Genomic DNA, 17,903 nt, shown 5'->3' with positions numbered 1-17,903 from the left:
GGGGTTTCAGAAATCCCTTGACATTGCACGCAGACTAGCCATTGAGATGGATGCTTCCCCTGACTTTAAGGAAAGACGTTGCAGAAAGCAAAAGAGATTTCATGGAGATGATTCAAGCACTGGCCATTTTGAACAGGAACCTGAGACCCATTTTAGGTGCATGGTTTTTAATGTTATTGTTGACACTGTAATTCAGGAGTTGTCTGACAGATTTTGCAATCTTCAGCTTGTGTCCGAAAAGTTTAAGTTCATTTACAAAATGGAACACATGACAAAAGCTGAGTTGGAGGAATCAGTGACAAGATATGCACTGGCTACCGATGATGTTTCAAGGGATATCATTCAGGAAATTTACCCAGCAAGCCGTCTACTTAGGGGGCATGAAAAGGCTCTGGATAAACTAAATGTCCTCCTACAGGAGAACCTTGATTTGGTTTTCCCAAATCTGACAGTAGCCCTGAGAGTTTTCCTGACAATGCCTATGACAGTTGCCTCTGCCGAGAGATCATTCAGCAAGCTAAAGCTGATTAAAACATACCTTCGTTCCAACATGAGCAATGATCGCTTAACCCAATTAGCAGTCATTTCAATTGAAAACAGTGTGGCACGAACTGTTTCATTCGATGCAATACTAGATAAATGGGCAAGTGCAAAGGCACGCCATGTTACGATTTAGTAGCAACTAAAGAGTGCTCTACTACAATCTCAGGTAGCAACATTGTTACATAAGCTACATCATTTTTTAATTTTTTTAATTTATTAGCTTATTTGTCAGGGGCCGTGTACAAGACAGTTCAGGTACCAGAGTTAGCAATAAAGTGATTTACATCTGTGGTTGTTGTTAACAGAGTGTGTTCTAATGGATCTTTGTAAGCTTACTTTTGCATTTTAATGTTTTAATGTTTTATGTTGCATTGATTATAATGATTGTAAATGTGTAAATTTGTTTATTATTTAATGATGGTAGACCTACAGTGGCTGATATGCTTTAAAATAAACCCTTATTATTTAAAGGCCATGTCCAGCAGACTTATTTATTTATTATTACTATATATATATATATATATATATAATATATATATAAAAAAAAATTTTTTGGGGGGGGGCGCCAAAATTGTTGCTGCATACCCCCCTGACACAGGGCAGCTGCGCCCCTGGGTATGGGGACCCGGCGTGCTGTGCATACTGCATAGGGCTGGGTATTGTCCTTTAGAGCTATCTTCACAGGCTGTGTTTTCAGTAGGCCAAACTCCTGTTCACTGGTGTTGACCTCGCCCACTCGCTTTACTAACCCCATAGCTACAGCTACTGGCCTGCTGAGTAGGTTATTCACACTCTGCCCTCTAATGACATAGAGCCTGCATGTGTATGTTTTTCCCTTGTAGCTGGTCTGAGTTATAAACTGCCCTAAACAGTTCAATCCACCCCCGGGACCACTCAGCACTATCTTTGGCCTCTGTAGAACCATTTTTGGCTCCAGTGTTTTGTACACAGTTTCGCTTATGATACTAAAATCGGCTCCAGTATCTACCATAATTTTCGGACTATAAGGCGCACCTGAATATAAGCCGCAGCAGCTAAATTGAATGATGTGTACATATATAAGCCGCACTGGACTATACGCCGCAGGTGTTTTAATGTTTAATTACCATATGTAAGGGTTCGTGCACAGAGGGGATTGTCGGGAAAGAGATGGCTGTTTGAGAAAGCTCCCATTTATTAACATTTCAAACAAACAAGTTGCATATTTGCATAACGTATTCAAGTGTTACCATTTAGTGCAATAGTAGCTACAGAAAATGTACTGTACTGTGTAAACTGTACTGTATCACATAGCGTTTCAGACACACAAACTTTTCAACTTTCAAACTTAAACGGTGCTCCCAGCGCACGTACCGGCATTGATCTACAGCAGCGGTTTTCAACCAGTGGTACGGGGACAAACTGTCTCGCTCTCGTAATGTCTGTCTGTCTTGCTCTCGTTCTGTCTCTCGTACCACTCTCGGTTCCACTTTTACTTTTGAGCGCTACCTGTCTCACTCTTTTCCGGCCTCCAGCTTTTCCTGCTGGAACCCGCCGCTTAAAGGTGGGGGTCCGCGGACCGGCCATAGAGCCCATAGAGTTAAAGGTGGTGGACTGTAGCCTGTAAAATCCATAGATTTAGGAGGTCCCCTAGTGGCCGTTAGCTGTAAAAATCCATAGATTAGCCGCACCGTTATATAAGCCGCAGCGTCGAAAAATGGGAAAAAAGGCGCAGCTTATAGTCCGAAAATTACGGTATTTTAAATTCTACAGGTGAGCTGCCAATCTCTAATGTGACTGTCCATTCATTATCATTGTGAGGCATGCTATTAACTGAGCCCAGATAATAATACTGTCCATCTTCTGATCCCTCACCCTCAGTCACTTCTCTCACGTGCTTGCCCTTGCACACCCTTTCCCAGTGTCCACTTTTCCCGCAATTATTGCAAGTAGACCTCCTTGCTGGGCAGTTATCCTGCTGGCTGTGTGGCATTTTGCCGTCACTAGTCATTCTCACTCTCTCTCTCCTGGCTCCTCTCTCTCTGTGGGTGCCACCACTTCTGTGTTGCACCTCTGCTATGCCGTTGTGCTACTTCCTGCACGGCGTAAGCCCGCCCCCCCCTGCTGGTTAACTTGAGCTTTTACCTCCTCTGATTGACGCGCCTCTCGTACCGTCACCTCCAGAGTGAGGTTAGGGATCAGCTGTAGCCTCTGAGACAGATCCTTGTCTAGAATTCCTACCACGATTCTGTCTCTTGTGTTTTCCTCACGAGCCGTTCCGAAGTTGCAATGTTCCGACAGCTCATATAGTGCGCGGATGAATGTCTCTGCGCGCTCTCCCGCGCTCTGCACTCTCTGGTTGAAACATGCCCGTTCATGCATAACATTGCGTCTCGGGATGAAATATGCGTCAAATTTCGCCAGTGCAACATCATACTGCGACTCATTTTCCTCTTCCCCGTAGGTAAAAGAGCTGAGAATGTTCTCTGCTTCCTTCCCGAGCGCATACACCAGCGTGCTTACTTGAGCTGGACCTTCTTCTTTGTCCAACTTAGTAGCTGTCCTGTACCGTGTAAACCGTTTCTTCCAGTCTGACCATTCGGCGGGTTTCTCGAAACAAAAACTCTCTGGTGGTTGAAACTTTGCCATCCTCGACCACTTCTGAGACAATGTAATATCTTGGATATTAACAGACAACGGAACAGTTGGTTATTTAACAGGACGCTTTATTGCCCCCCTCCGGTGGTTCATCAATCCCAACATAGACTACCTCTCGCGCCACTCCCCCTTACTGTAACTGTCGTAAACATGCCGTAACGTATATGACAACTCCCCTTGTAGTCAGTTAACAATACTATGACAGATGTCATATGAAATTACTTGTTAGGACTTTAGTTCTCGCTGTTCTGAAGTTAAAAGTAGAAGACATTGAACCATTTCAGGCCTTAAATATGACTGAATTCAACACGCATTCTTGGGAAACTAGCGTCCATCATCCCAGCTCTATAGACATGGTTTAAAGTAATATCACTTTATAATATGTGCAACACACTTACCGTTGACCTCCTATCATGTTGAGAGATTGAGACTCTCGACCATATTGTTTGAATTCTGACTCTCCTTGTGTGTTTGTGTGTGTGTGTGTGTGTGTGTGTGTGTGTGTGTGTGTGTGTGTGTCTGTTTGTTTGTGTTTGGTTGCTTTCGTGTGTGTCCCAGTGTCTCATGCGATAAGCTGATTTTAATGAGTGTCAGCCTCTTTTTTGAAGGCATGACCCCGGGTTAGTGAGTGGCTGACACTGATAACTAATATCAGTGTTTCCCCTAGGAAGGATGGAGTCATAGCAGCGGTGCTAAGGCACGTGGGCCCAGCATAATGTGAGTGCGGAGCGCGTGGAATCTTTTAGTGTGTGCGCGTGCAAATTGCGCCCCGCCAATTTGTTTCTATGTGTCAGCACAAGAAAGGCTCTTTAGGCCTAGTACCAGGGCCGGTTCTAGACAATTTGCTGCCCTAGGTGAGATTTTAGGCGACATTTTATGTGTAAAGATAAATGAAAAATCTCTACAAAAGACAAATACACTGCAAAAAAAGAAAATTATTGACATGGGTAATAGACGTCAAAATGGCTTCAAATGTGACCCGCTCTATCGAAATCAGTCGGAAGTCGCAACGGCTCATTTCAAAATAAACGTTGATTTGCATAAAAAACAATTTTTTCGGGGTTTGGGTGTTTTGTTTGATTTTAAATAAACAAAATCTTGGCTTTCAGAATATGAAACTTTTATTTCCAAACTCACACGATAAATACATTCTTTAAGCTTGTAAAGGGAAGATGAAAGGCAATTCCGCAGCGCCGCTCCCCCTCCCTCCGGCTGACATTATGAATGTAAGCGTAGAGTAATCATAAATAACACGGCAGGGTCCGTTACAGTTTTTTTTCATCTGATTTCAATTAAACAAAGTCTTGGCTTTCAGAATATTAAACTTGTTTCGGCAAATTCAGATGATAAATACAACTTTGAAGCTTGTAACGGCATAATTACAAGCGGAGAACGGAGTAACTTAACGTCACAGCAGGCGTAACAACAGCCGGTGTTTCTCATGAGGGTTTCCCCCGGGAAACAAACGCAATACACACAAACGCAAAATTACACAAACACACACACACGTATACACACACACACACACACACACTCGCGAGCTTCTCCCAGACCAGCAATCCAAACTAAAATATCTTCCCTCCGCAGTATTTTGATCATTTGCTCCGCTAATAATCAATCAGATCGATGGATTCCAGAGAAGAGAAAACTTTGAAGGCCTTTTTCTCAAAATGATGACTCGGTGACATTCATTATATAATGTGACATATTTCGATTAATATTTGGAGTACAAAAACAATCCTGATATCATTAGAAAGCTAGGAATATCCTCTTTCCAGCAGTGTATACAACTCAAAATGTGTCTTCGGGTCAATGCGACTGATTTCGATAGAGCAGGTCACAAATGTACTCAGTATTGTATGAACATGTTTGAATTGGGGGGTGAACGTGACATCCTCTAGGGGGGTCCGGGGGTATGCTCCCCTGGGAAGATTTTTTTTTGAACATTTTACAGTAAAATGCTTCAATCTGGTGCACTATGAGCCCACAATTACTAGAGACCTGACCAAGGGGGTACAACTCTAAAACGCCCATATGAAAAAGATTGGTTTACATTTTAATAATCAAATAAGTATGTGAACATAACCAATAACCTACCATAGCCAATAACAAATAAATGTAGCTTATTTTATTTTTGTTGTTCATTCATATCTTATTTTACCTAGTTAACCTAGCGCCCACCGTACAGGGCAAATTAAACGTGTAACCGGGGTGAAAAGGGTGTTACATTTACTTAATTATGAATGTTGTTACATCAAGGCCGAACATTTGGATGAGCGGCAACGGTCAAAAATGTTTTTTCCCTCCCAGAGCTACCAGCGCAGTGCCCCCCAGATCTGGCGCCATAGGCGACTGCCTGTGTTGCCTATGCTAGTAACCCAAATACTACAAATCTACATAACAAACAATCAAAAATGAAAAAGGGTCGCCACTTATTATTTTAAGAAAAAAAAAAAAGTAAAACAATTTTTTTTTCTTTTCTTTTTTTTGGGTACCTGGCTGGCGCCCCCTAGCAGCGGCGCTCATATTTCAGCAGCGGCGCTGCGCCGCCACTATTTGTTTATAGGGGAAACACTGAATATGAGGGCAAACTGAACTGCTGGTGTGGGATTACAAAGATAAGTGGAATACAGACAGTGAGTGTATATCATTTGGATAAAAAAGGCAAATGCATGCCCCATGATGCTTTTCCATATTAACAAAATTGTATGTTTGTACATGTGAAGAGATACACTGAGAACTGGGTTTTTCCCTACAACAGTATCCATTTTTAAAATAGTAAATAGAATGCATTTACAGTATATCACTTTTGATTTTCACTGTAACCACCTATACACCATTACAGGTCAAAGAAGAAGTTTGCCAAATACTTTGCACCTCCAGCAACCTGAACACACACACACACACACACACACACACACACACACACACACACACACACACACACACACACACACACACACACACACACACACACACACACACACACACACACACACACACACACACACACACACACACACACACACACACACACACACACACACACACACACACACACACACACACACACACACACACACACACACACACACACACACACACACACACACACACACACGACGATTGGAAATCATCATAGAGAAGGTGAGGGTGGAAGACTTGCAGACCGAGAGGATATATTGCCCTGGGCATTAATGTCGTACAATTTTTGCATAAAATATTGATTTTGATAATGGTATGTAGCCTACTTGTGTTTGTAGAGATGAAAATGTAGCTAAAGAGTGTAATGGGACTATGTAGCCCTGTAGACATTATTTTATGTGTATCCTCATCTGTGTATACTCCTGTAATAAACAACAGTATTACAGGAGGAGGGAAATAGTGAAGGTAAGAACTCATTTCTGCCACAGCTTGTTCTGCTGTAGTAGGAAACTGTTTTTCTGAAAAGTTTGGGTTAAAGGTCCCATGTCATGCTTTTCCGGTTATTACCCATCCCCTTGTGTGTTATGAAGGTTTGTATGCATGTAAACGGTGTGCCGAGTCAAAACCCTCAAAGTACACCCTGTAGCGAGTAAAACTCTAACACAGAAAATACCTCCCCAAAACACCTCGTTGAAGATACGTCATTGTCCATTGTTTACTTCCTGGGTATTGTGACGTAGGAATGGCCAGTAGCCCAGAGCTATGACGCGTTATGGTCATGCGTTACCCGGAACCACATGGAGCAATCCGTGGAGCCGTTACGTTACGTCCGCGGAGCTGTTACGTTAAGCCCCTGCTGATTGGTCCGAATTGGCCAATCCACGTACTTCCTCACACACACACTCAGTGCAGGCAGCTCTGCTGATTTCTCCTCCCTGGCTGCAGGCTCATAACAGACAGTTGGGATCGCGGCGAAATTCTTTCTGCAGACCCATTCTCACAGTGTTTATCAACCTTTTTTTCTTACTCAATATCAAGCCACACTTATTGTTTTTACTTCGGCTGTGAGTTTGTGTGTCCTCAGGATGAGTTTGGCTGTTTTTCGCTGTCGCTAAACAAGGAAACCACACCTCCACGGAGCTCAGCGTGATTCACAACGCCCCGACCAATCAGAGCACACTGTGCTCACAGGGAGGGTGGGGGCTGTCTCCCTTGTGTATTGTCTGGTCCCTCTCTCTGTGTTTTTCCTCCCTGTCGTTAGTTTCCCTGGTGTGTCTAATTGTCTGATTGTGTTCACCTGTTGCCCTTGTGTTTCTCCTCCCCTGCCCGGCTGTTTCTCATCTCGTGATTACCCCTCCCTGTATTTAGTCTTGTCTCTTCCTGTGTTCAGTGTTGGTTCGTCTTTTGTTGGTGACTGAGTTCACCGGGGAGTGTTCTGTTTGTCCGAGTTTGTTTCTTATCCTTGAAATAAAGGTATTATCAGTATTATCTGCATTTGGGTCCTGCTTGCTTCACTCTACCGTAACATTTCTAATCTAATGCTAAAGATCTAATGATACCTACAAGCCTTCAGTTGTTCGAAATGTGTCCAAATATGGACTGATAACTAAAATAGCTTAATAGTTTAACTTGTGACAATTACTCTGTAACCCTTTCCAGCTTTATGAAAATGAACAATTCTTGATCGTTGGTGTAGATATTTGAGTAATTATTCAGTGAGTCAAAATAGCTCGAGCAACACTTCTAATCTTGTTTCACTGATTAAAACAAGATGTGCCCACTCGCTTGTTCAATGAGTATAATGTCGTTGTTACGAGAATAAACATTTGAATCTTGAATCTTAACTCAGTTCGTCTTTGTTAAAGTGCAGGGGTTCACATACTTTTTCCAAACTACACTGTGAATGTTTGAACAGATTGTGTTTGCTCATTTTTGTAACTTAGGTGAAGATCCAACCCTGTCTCCTCAAAATTACATTCCCACAGAACTAAACTGCATTCTCAATTACGTTAAGCTAGAAACGTATTTTCTACCAAATTACGTGGTAATTTTGGACATAACTCAAATACATTTATTTTCTACATATATTTGCCATTTATTGCCTTGCTTTTCTACAATGCGCCCCACCATGTACGGGGCTGCTATTAATTCGAACAATCTTGCTGGCCTTTATTATTATTATTATTATTAGGATACTATACGTTTATACAAAGAGAAAATAATGTTACGATCTCACGTTTTCTGGCCACAGTAGTTGTTTTTGAGAATTTTACATCCAGAATAAGTATTCTCTCTACATTACATTGCATTTAGTTGACGCTTTTATCCAAAGCGACTTACAATAAGTGCATTCGACCAAGAAGATACAAACTTGAAGAAAACAGAATCACAAAAGTACGTCAGGTTTCATAGAGCCAAAACATTTCAAGTGCTACGCTTTAGATAAGCCAGTCCTTTGTTAGTATATAAGTGCTTTGTTAGTACATTTATTGCTCGAAGTGGAGTCGAAAGAGATGAGTTTTCAGTCTGCGCCGGAAGATGTGTAAGCTTTCTGCTGTCCTGATGTCAATGGGGAGCTCATTCCACCATCTTGGAGCCAGGATAGCAAACCAACGTGTTTTTGCAGATGGGAACTTGGGTCCCCCTCGCAGTGCGGATGCAGCGAGCTGTTTGGCTGATGCAGAGCGTAGTGCACGCGCTGGGGTGTACGGTTTAACCATGTCCCGGATGTAGGAAGGGCCAGATCCATTCGCAGCATGGTACGCAAGTACCAGTGTCTTGAAGGGGATTCTAGCAGTTACTGGAAGCCAGTGAAGGGAGTGGAGGAGCGGCGTGGTGTGGGAACATTTAGAAAGGTTGAAGACCAGACGAGCCGCTGCATTCTGGATGAGCTGCAGAGGTCGGATGGCACATGCAGGTAGTCCAGCCAGGAGGGAGTTGCAGTAGTCTAGGCGTGAGATGATGAGAGCCTGGACCAGAACTTGCATTGCTTTCTGGGACAGCTGGGGACGTATCCTCCTGATGTTGTAAATCGTGTATCTGCAGCAGCGGGTTATTGCAGTGATGTTTGCAGTGAAGGACAGTTTGTTATCTAGGGTCACACCCAGATTCCTTGCAGTCTGAGTCGGGGAAACAACAGAGGGGCGTAGCAGTGGTATGAAAAACCATGCAGGCTAATGACTGATCCGAGCAAGTTTGTGTACAGAGAGAAGAGGAGGGGACCAAGAACAGAGCCCTGAGGGACCACTGTAGTTAATTGACAAGGGTCGGACTCGGACCCTCTCCAAGTTACGATGATGACAGAGGAGAGGTAGGCTGCTTTAGCCGTGTGCAGTTCCTCAGAGACAGCAAGGAGAGCAGTTTCTGTGGAGTGACCTGCCTTGAAACCAGACTGGTGCGGATCCAGAAGGTTATTCTGATGGAGATAACAGGAGAATTGTTTAAAGACAGCGCGTTCAAGTGTTTCAGACAGGAACGGGAGGAGAGGGACAGGCCTGTAGTTTATAACATCAGACGGGTTGAGAGTGGGTTTCTTTAGGAGAGGGTTTACTCTTGCCTCCTTGAAACCTTTTGGGAAAGTGAAGCATTGATGAAATGGGTGAGAAACGGTAGAATATCAGGAGCGTTAGTCTGAAGGAGGTTTGAAGGGATAGGGTCCAGAGGACAGGTGGTAGGACGGGCAGATGTAATGAGCTTAAGAACCTCACTTTGAGAGAGAGGGAAAAAGTAGGTTAGTGTGTGGGTGAAGGGTGGGTCTGGGTACCCAGCGGTGAGTAAAGGTGAGTCGGAAAAAGAAGAGCGAATATCATCAACTTTGGGAGAGGGAGCGAAGGTTACGGCGGACAGGTGCAGAATTAGAAGAGATTAGTTTGTTATGTTTGGAAAGGGGTAGAGAGAATGATATGAAAAAGTGATCCGAGGTGTGAAGCGGGTTTACAGAGAAGTTAGACGTAGTGCAGTTCCTTGAGAATATGAGATCAAGGACATTGCCAGCTTTATGAGTTGGTGATCCCCACCAACCCATAAAGCTGGCAATGTCCTTGATCTTCGCCTTTGCTTTCTCACTGTCTCCATCCCGGAGACAGTGAGAAAGCAAAGGCGGTTAAAAGAGATGTTAGTTCAGATATCTTCCCTGTCTGGAGGTTGAAGTCTCCGAGATGTACAGCGGGAGGGCCAGTTTCAGGGACGTGTGAGAGGAGATGGTGTAATTCCTCCAAGAAGTCCCCCAAGGCGCCTGGTGGAAGGTAGAGAACAACAATGGTTAATTGTATAGGATGGGTTACTGTGACGGCATGGAAATCAAAGGTGGAAGGAGTGAAGTTAGGTAGCTTGAAGAGGGAAAAGTTCCATTTGGGAGAGAGCAGGAGACCAGTGCCACCTCCTCTGCCAGTGGGTCTGGGTGTGTGGGTGAAGGAATATGCTGTGGAGAGAGCTGCTGGGGTGGATGTGTTGGATGGAGTAATCCAGGTCTCAGTGAGAGCAAAGAAATCCAGAGACTGCAGGGAAGCGTAGCCAGAGATGAAGTCAGCCTTAAGAACAGCTGACTGGCAGTTCCACAGGCCCCCTGAAACTAGATGTTGGATCTCAGTAGAGCATCTGGGATAGACGAGAGCAGGCTGGTTATAACTATTACGAGATGCACGGGGCCAGTAATAATTGCGAGAAGACAGATGAACAGGAATGGAGAATATACACAAGTTTTTAGCAAGAGTGGATAAAAACACCAGAGATACTTAGCTCATTTGAAGTAGGATTTACCTCCTCTTTGCCTCCTTCGTGACTCCAACAGGACTCTATTGTCTTCTTCAGTTTGACGCTGACGCTGACGCTCCAGCAAAGTGCTACCTAAAATGGACACCTGAGTGCTGCATTGTCCCAGCTGTGGGGCCAAGCCCCTTTAATTAGTAAACTCTCTGCAGCTGATTGGTCTCAATAGGAAATCGAAACTGGCTCACTCATGAGTTGTTAATGAAACATTTTAGTGGCAAAATAGTTTACAATTACATTAAACCCTAAGTTATAAAGTTATGAGTGTAACCCTTAATACAGTTACCCCTACTCAATAAAGCTCTTAGTATTCTACAAATGTTTAAATCAAAGTTAACCCTAGTAGCCAGTTAGTTCAGTTTTAAGGTTTATGTCGAAATAATTGTCCCAAATTTCTGCCTGAAAATACTGTAGCGGTTTTCAGATTAAAATCACAATTTCAATCAGATCAACTACAGAGCATTTATACAGAGCACACACACTGTACCAAAGTTCAAGCTGCGTTTGTTGCGTGACCAGGAGAGGAAAGACCAGGCGAAGGCAAGTCTGCTAGCAGAGTGCCGAAAACAGGCCCTTGAGCAGGAGCAGCAACCAGGTGCGACCAACCCAACACCACAGCACAGCACAGGGTCTACCAAAGAGGATGAGCTCTTTTCCTTTCCAGAGGATGAGAACACCTATGCCCCTGCTGAAGATGAAGTAGCTGATTACCTCAAATCAGTAGCAACAGGGATAGACACTCTTAATCAATTAACTTTGATAAAGAAAATATTTCTTAGATATAATGCAGCCACTCCATCCAGTGCCCCAGTAGAAAGACTCTTTAGCCTAGGGAGCCTGATTTTGTGTCCAAAGAGGAACAGGCTATCAGATCAAAAGTTTGAGAGGCTTCTCCTCTTGAGGTACAACCATTGTTTTGAGGACTAGGAAGGAAGACATGAATGGATGGATGTTTTCTGGGGATAAATACTGATATGATGTTTATTTGGAGAGGGGTAGACAGAGAGAGAATACATCTATACCACTACTCTGTGCTGGACTAAAGAGATTGAAGGAGTCTTGGAGTATTGTGTTAACCCATTTATTTTTATTTTTTTGAATACCTCTTGTTATGCATTACACAGACATTGTAGCCTTACTGAAAAGCATCTAAAGGTATTACTTATAACCTCTTCTTAAGTTTATCCACCATTATTGATTTTGTTTATGCTAAATGGCCAGATGTGAGGTAAATTATTTCACTGTTAGTTTGTGTTTAGTTTGTTCGTCTTCAGTGTCAGTCTGACAGTTTATTATTTATTTAATTGTTACTGCCAAAAGAGTGTAGTTCTTGTTTGATTGTTACACTGCCAAAAGAGTGTAGTTGTTTTTATTTCATATTGCACTACAAGTGCACTACTTATAACTTGATTGTTGAGGCTACAATAAAGATGCCTGTCAAAATGTCTAAACATATATTTTGCTTTTTATTGTTCCACTACATTTCATAATGTTAATTGCTACAATGTTGGGGAATTGTCTTTTCTCTTACTGTGCCACAGAACAACACAACAACTTGTATTTGTATTGTTATTATTTTTTAAGTAAAGTAACTTGTTACTAGTTACTTTTATAATTTAGTAACTAATAAAGTAACTTGGTACTTTTTTGAGAGCAGTAACTATAACTATTACTAGTTACTTTTGAAAAGTAACTTGCCCAACACTGTTTATGACCGATGTATTTTTTTATCCACATATACTGTATATTGTTTTGATAATTGTAACAACAAACCGACAGATGGTCCTAACATGATCCAGTGGTCTAGTTAATAAAACATAATAATATCAAACATGATATTACTATTAACTTTATTGTGAAATTAAAACAGAACAGTAAGGCCCAATGAGGAGCCTTACGGGCCTTGTGAGGCCCGATAAGGCCTTACGAACCTTATTGAGCCTTGTGAGGCCAAATCTCTCTAATAAATAAAGAACTACGGCAGATGTGTAATATTTAATGCAGCTGAACCATTTATTATAATGCATTTATATGATGACTTTCAAAGAATAAAGCAAGCCCTAGCAGAATGAAGTGTGATTTTATCTTTTACGGGGAAACAAATTCATAAAGAATAACCTAGGTGCACTGCCACTCCAACATTCAATCACAGAGCTTGAGGACTAATAACAGGGTTTGTCGATCAAAGCGGACTGGTGTCGTCCCAAACGATAACTGAGGATTATGGGTAGTGTAGTGTCTTTGGCCATCCTAAAATCCGAAAAAACTATTTGTTTCTCCGAAAACACAAAAGCATCGCAAACAAATTAAACCAATCAATGTTGTGTAATTAACAGGTATAATCTGGTGTTTTTGAGTTGATGGGTAATGCAGATATCACTGTAAAATCAATCGACATTAGAGAGAATACTTACTTCCGGATGTAAAGAAAGTACGTTTCTAGCTAAACGTAATTGAGAATGCAGTTTAGTTCTGTGGGAACTTAATTTTGAGCAGACAGGGTTGGAAGATCATATCATTTTCTTTGTACAAATGTATACATAAATGCAGGTTATTCCAAAGGGTTCACTGTGTTTTCTTGCCACTGTATATACCTATATATATATATATAAACAGTATATGTAGGCGGTTTGTTCTGACGCCACAAAAAACTCTGCGTTGTTTTATGTTGTGATGAAACTGATCTGTTGCAGGTGGGAGACCAGATCCTGGATGTCAACGGACAGAGCTTTGTAACCATCTCCCACGATGAGGCAGTTCACATCCTCAAGACAGGACGCCACCTTCTAATGAAAGTTAGGGATGTAGGGCGTCTGCCTCATGCACGCACAGTGGTGGACGAGACTAAATGGATCTGCAGTCAGGCCATAGCTGAGACCAATGCTACAGCTAACCCAAGTTATCTCACCAACTCCCATGTCAATGCCGGCATCCACGTCAACGTCAGAACCTGCAGTTCAAGGTGAGTGCATTATACTTAGATACAATGACTTTTCCCCACATATAATACAATACTGTCAGTGGAGGGAACTAGAGACATCATTGTAATTGAGGATTAGACAAATAAAATATGGTATCTTTTAATTGTTAACTTTAAAGGCAACATATAGCAACTATCTTACAAGCGGACTTATATAACAGTTACGTAATAGGCAGAACGCTGTCAGTCCCACTCTGCTCCCCAAATGCCTTGCACGTGTAATGCAGGAGGCTTTACGGCACCAGGTCACACACCGCCATTTTATGGGAAAAAGTGTTCTGGTTTTCCCCTGATCTGTCTGCACAACTGAAGCAGAAGTTATCATTAAAGTGAAGCAACTGTCCTGTCATGGTCTCCTTGGAAGCAAACAAATGGCATGGCTTAAAGTTAAGAAGAAGTTACCATTTTGAAGATGTTTTACTTCCTTCTCAAAGTGTGTTGGTAAGCTCACCAGTTACAGGCAGAAAGTGCCTTTATTTTAGATAGACCAGCCTGAAGGTCCAATGAAACATTCAAGGCCATGTGTGATCACTCCATGGGTTTTGTCCCCACATTAACGTCTTAAGCCCGATTGCCCCCGCAACAATATTGCACAAAAATGTGTCTCAGGGCTTCTTAACATTTAATAACCTATTAATGTGTCATACCCACTTAATGGGAAGAAACTCAGCTATCAGACAATATTAACCATATTTAGCTAAACAAAACACAAGGGTAAAACCAAGCGTCTGAATTAGCACTTAGCACATAACTCACGGTAGCGATATTTTAGACTTCATGCTATCTGCACAAACTAGATATCATATTAAAGCTGAGATTCCACAGATTCCATTGGTATAAGTATCATCACTGTGCGACCAAAAGTCACGGCAGCGAAAGCCAGAAAAGACAACACACAAAACGGCAAATACGTCTTACCTTTGCTGATTTCTGATCAAAATTTGTGTTCAATGGCATTAAAACGCATATAAACTCTGCTGAAGGTTAATCCAATGTCTCTGTGTCACTTTGAAATGATTACTGATAATCCATCATAACATTTATGGCAATAAACGTATTTTTCATATAGAGTGTAACGGAGCTTTCGGTTTTGGGCAAACTGCGTGCACATCATCCTAACCCCTCAATGGTAATGTTTAGATGGATTTAGGAACGTCCCCTCGATTCTATTGGCTCTAACAGTTACAAAGAGGTGTCAATCACCGAAATCGACCAATGGGTTCCAGAGCAACTGCACCCAAATGTACCCAGAGGTGAGTCCACCTGGACTTTTTTCTTTTCTAAACCTCTCTAAAAAGGTCAAATTTAGCTTGTTTTGCATCAATGGTGATACAGGGCACTTATTATACGTTAACGTTTGGATTCCTAAAGGTTTTTGACTACTATCCCATCATTCAAGGGTGGTTTTCACTATAAGTAATGGTTTTTCTTTAGATGGAATCTATAAATTACATTTCTTTACTATGTTCAATCTGAATTTACTTTAAAATAAAAACATCTATATTGATTCTGACACTTCCACAGCCAACCCACATTTGTATCATTGCTTTGATAAAAAAGATTATTAATTTACCCCTTTTAGAAGTGAAGATATAGTCATTTGTTCTGGGCATGTCATGTTCGAGCCTGAGGCCTGAAAAACAGGCTCCGGGCTTAACAGGTTAAGGAGTGACAAAGGCCAGATTTTAAGAGGCAAAGTACAAAATAAAGAAATCTTTGAGAGATGTTAAATTACAACATTTCTTATCAAGTGACTGCTTCTGTCTGGAGGAACCTCAGCCAGATGGTTAAAGCCCCGTCCCAAAGACAACTGTCTCCATGCAAACAAACTGGACCACAGCCCCCAGTTTTTACAGACATTTTCAAAATGTACTGAAGACTTGCAATGTACCAGCCGGCTCAATTCGTCCACCATCATACCCGTCCAAAAATAAACCAGGATCACAGGACTTAATAACATTGGACCCGGATTACCTCTGTGTAATTAAGTCTTTTGAGCGCCTTGTCCTTTCACACCTCAAAACCCTCAACAGGTATGTAGAAGATGCAGTCAACATGGCCCTCCACTTCCTCCTGCAGCAGCTGGAATCAGTAGGAACCCTCGCCAGGATCCTGTTTGTGGGCGGGAACACTGCCTTCATACGATAGTCCCGGCTCTGCTGCAGGAAAAACTCTCCCAGCTGCACCTTCCAGACTGAATTCCTGTCCAACAGGAAGCAGCATATACAACTGGAAACTTGTCTCATCAAAATGATCATCATCCGTACTGGTTGCTTTATTTCTCCTCTTCTTCCTTTACATCAATGGCTCTCTCCCCCCCTAAATCCGTAATTAATCAAAGTAAAGTAATGTGAATTAACTAACGGTCCATCTATCAGTGACTGCAGTTCCCCATCGGCCCCAGTCAACCAAGGTGTACCTCAAGGCTCTGTGCTTGGACCCCTCCTCTTCACCATTTACATGCTCCCAATTGGTCAAATTATCCGCCATCATAGTCTCAGCTTTCATTCATACACTGATGACACACAGCTCTATCTCTGCACCAAACCGTCAACTCAACTCCCCCCTCAATGCCTTGTCAACTGCCTATAGGACATAAAAAACTGGATGTCATCAAACCTGCTCAAACTAAACAGCAATAAAACCGAGGTCAGGTTGGAGACCTGCTCCTCTCCATTGACGGCTGCTCCATCTCTCCGTCCACTGAAGTCCACAACCTGGGAGTCATCCTGGACACCACTCTCTCCTTCCAGGTGCATATCAAATCTGTCACCAAATCTGCTTTCTACCATCTCAAAAACATTTCCAGACTCCGGCCTTCACTCTCTAAATCTTTGGCAGAAACGCTAATACACGCTTTCATCACCTCACGCCTCGACTATTGCAATGGAATCCTGTCCGGGCTTTCCAGCAAAGCCCTGGAGAGGCTCCAATACGTCCAGAACTCTGCCGCCAGGCTTCTCAACCGCACCAAGCCCTGGCAACACATCACCCCCACCCTCATCCACCTACACTGTCTGCCGGTCAAGTCCCGGATTCAGTACAAAACACTCCTCCTCACTTACAATTCTCTCCATGCCCTTGCCCCCCAGTACTTATCGGACCTCCTCCATCCCTACACCCATTCTCGGAGTCTGCGGTCCTCAGACATGGGCCTGCTCTCCATTCCATGCTCTTGCCTCCGAACTGTTGGTGACCGGGCATTCAGTGTTGCGGCCCCACCCATCTGGAATGCACTTCCTGCAGAGATCTGCAATGCTGCTTCCCTGGACATCTTGAAGTCATCATTAAAAACTCACCTGTTCACCATGGCCTTTGACCCCCTAACCCTATTTAGGGGCAATGGATGTCTACTCTCGGGAGACGACCGACAGTGGTGCAGTTAGCCAGAGTGATAGACCTAATGTTAGCCAGGGAAAAGTGGTGAAAAGGAGAAAATGTATCCGAAAATAGTGCCTCATAATGCGGGCATGTGGACAGTAGCCAAAGACTGACAGGCACACACACATGCAGAGATCCAGGAGGCGGAGCACATGGCTTTTTTTAGCCAGCAATAAGTCTCTGAGAGGCGGAGAGACTCCACGGATGGCACACACCCAGAGCAGTTTGAAACCATTTGAAATGACTCTCAGACATTACCTGGAAGAATGCTTGCATGTGGACAGTAGCCAGAGAGGAGCAGGCTGCCCCAGAGGACAGGCTGCGTCACCTCACTTTGTAACCCAGGAAAGGAGCTGGAATCCTGGCTGTGTGAGTGGTAAAAGCGCATTAAACTGTTTTAATCCGACAGCCGCTGATGCGCACGGAAGTCGGTCCGTTTGGTTAACATTCGGATAGCCAAATGGACGGAAATCCGTCCGTTTCGTTAACATTTGAATGGCCAAATGGACAAGCCTGATTAAAGCATATGCAGGACCCCAGTGAGCTCCAGACTATGTGCATTGTGTTAAGGAACCATATTAATGATAGCATCAATCATTTAAATGCAAAAATAATGATTACAAATCATTTTTAGGGGGAATACGGTGGATCTGTCCATTTCGTTAACAAT

General features: G+C 42.9%; 1 protein-coding gene across 11 annotated transcripts in view; it reads left to right on the top strand.

The window, feature by feature from the left end:
* Positions 1–17,903, top strand: part of LOC307042238 (whirlin-like) — a 366,287-nt gene that overhangs the window by 162,977 nt on the left and 185,407 nt on the right. For 10 of the 11 annotated variants that reach the window (XM_079686030.1, XM_079686031.1, XM_079686023.1 and 7 more), the window contains one exon: positions 13,566–13,834. In XM_079686030.1, the coding sequence (XP_079542156.1) occupies positions 13,566–13,834 (269 nt within the window). Of the gene's footprint in view, positions 1–13,565; positions 13,835–17,903 lie in introns of those variants that run through there. The other variant, XM_079686024.1, reaches the window with a different exon arrangement.

Source organism: Notothenia rossii, assembly GCF_949606895.1.
Source record: "Notothenia rossii genome assembly, chromosome: 6".
In the NCBI taxonomy this organism is placed as follows: domain Eukaryota; kingdom Metazoa; phylum Chordata; class Actinopteri; order Perciformes; family Nototheniidae; genus Notothenia; species Notothenia rossii.
Note: the sequence above shows the minus strand (reverse complement) of the source record. Positions and strands in the feature narration are given on the sequence as shown.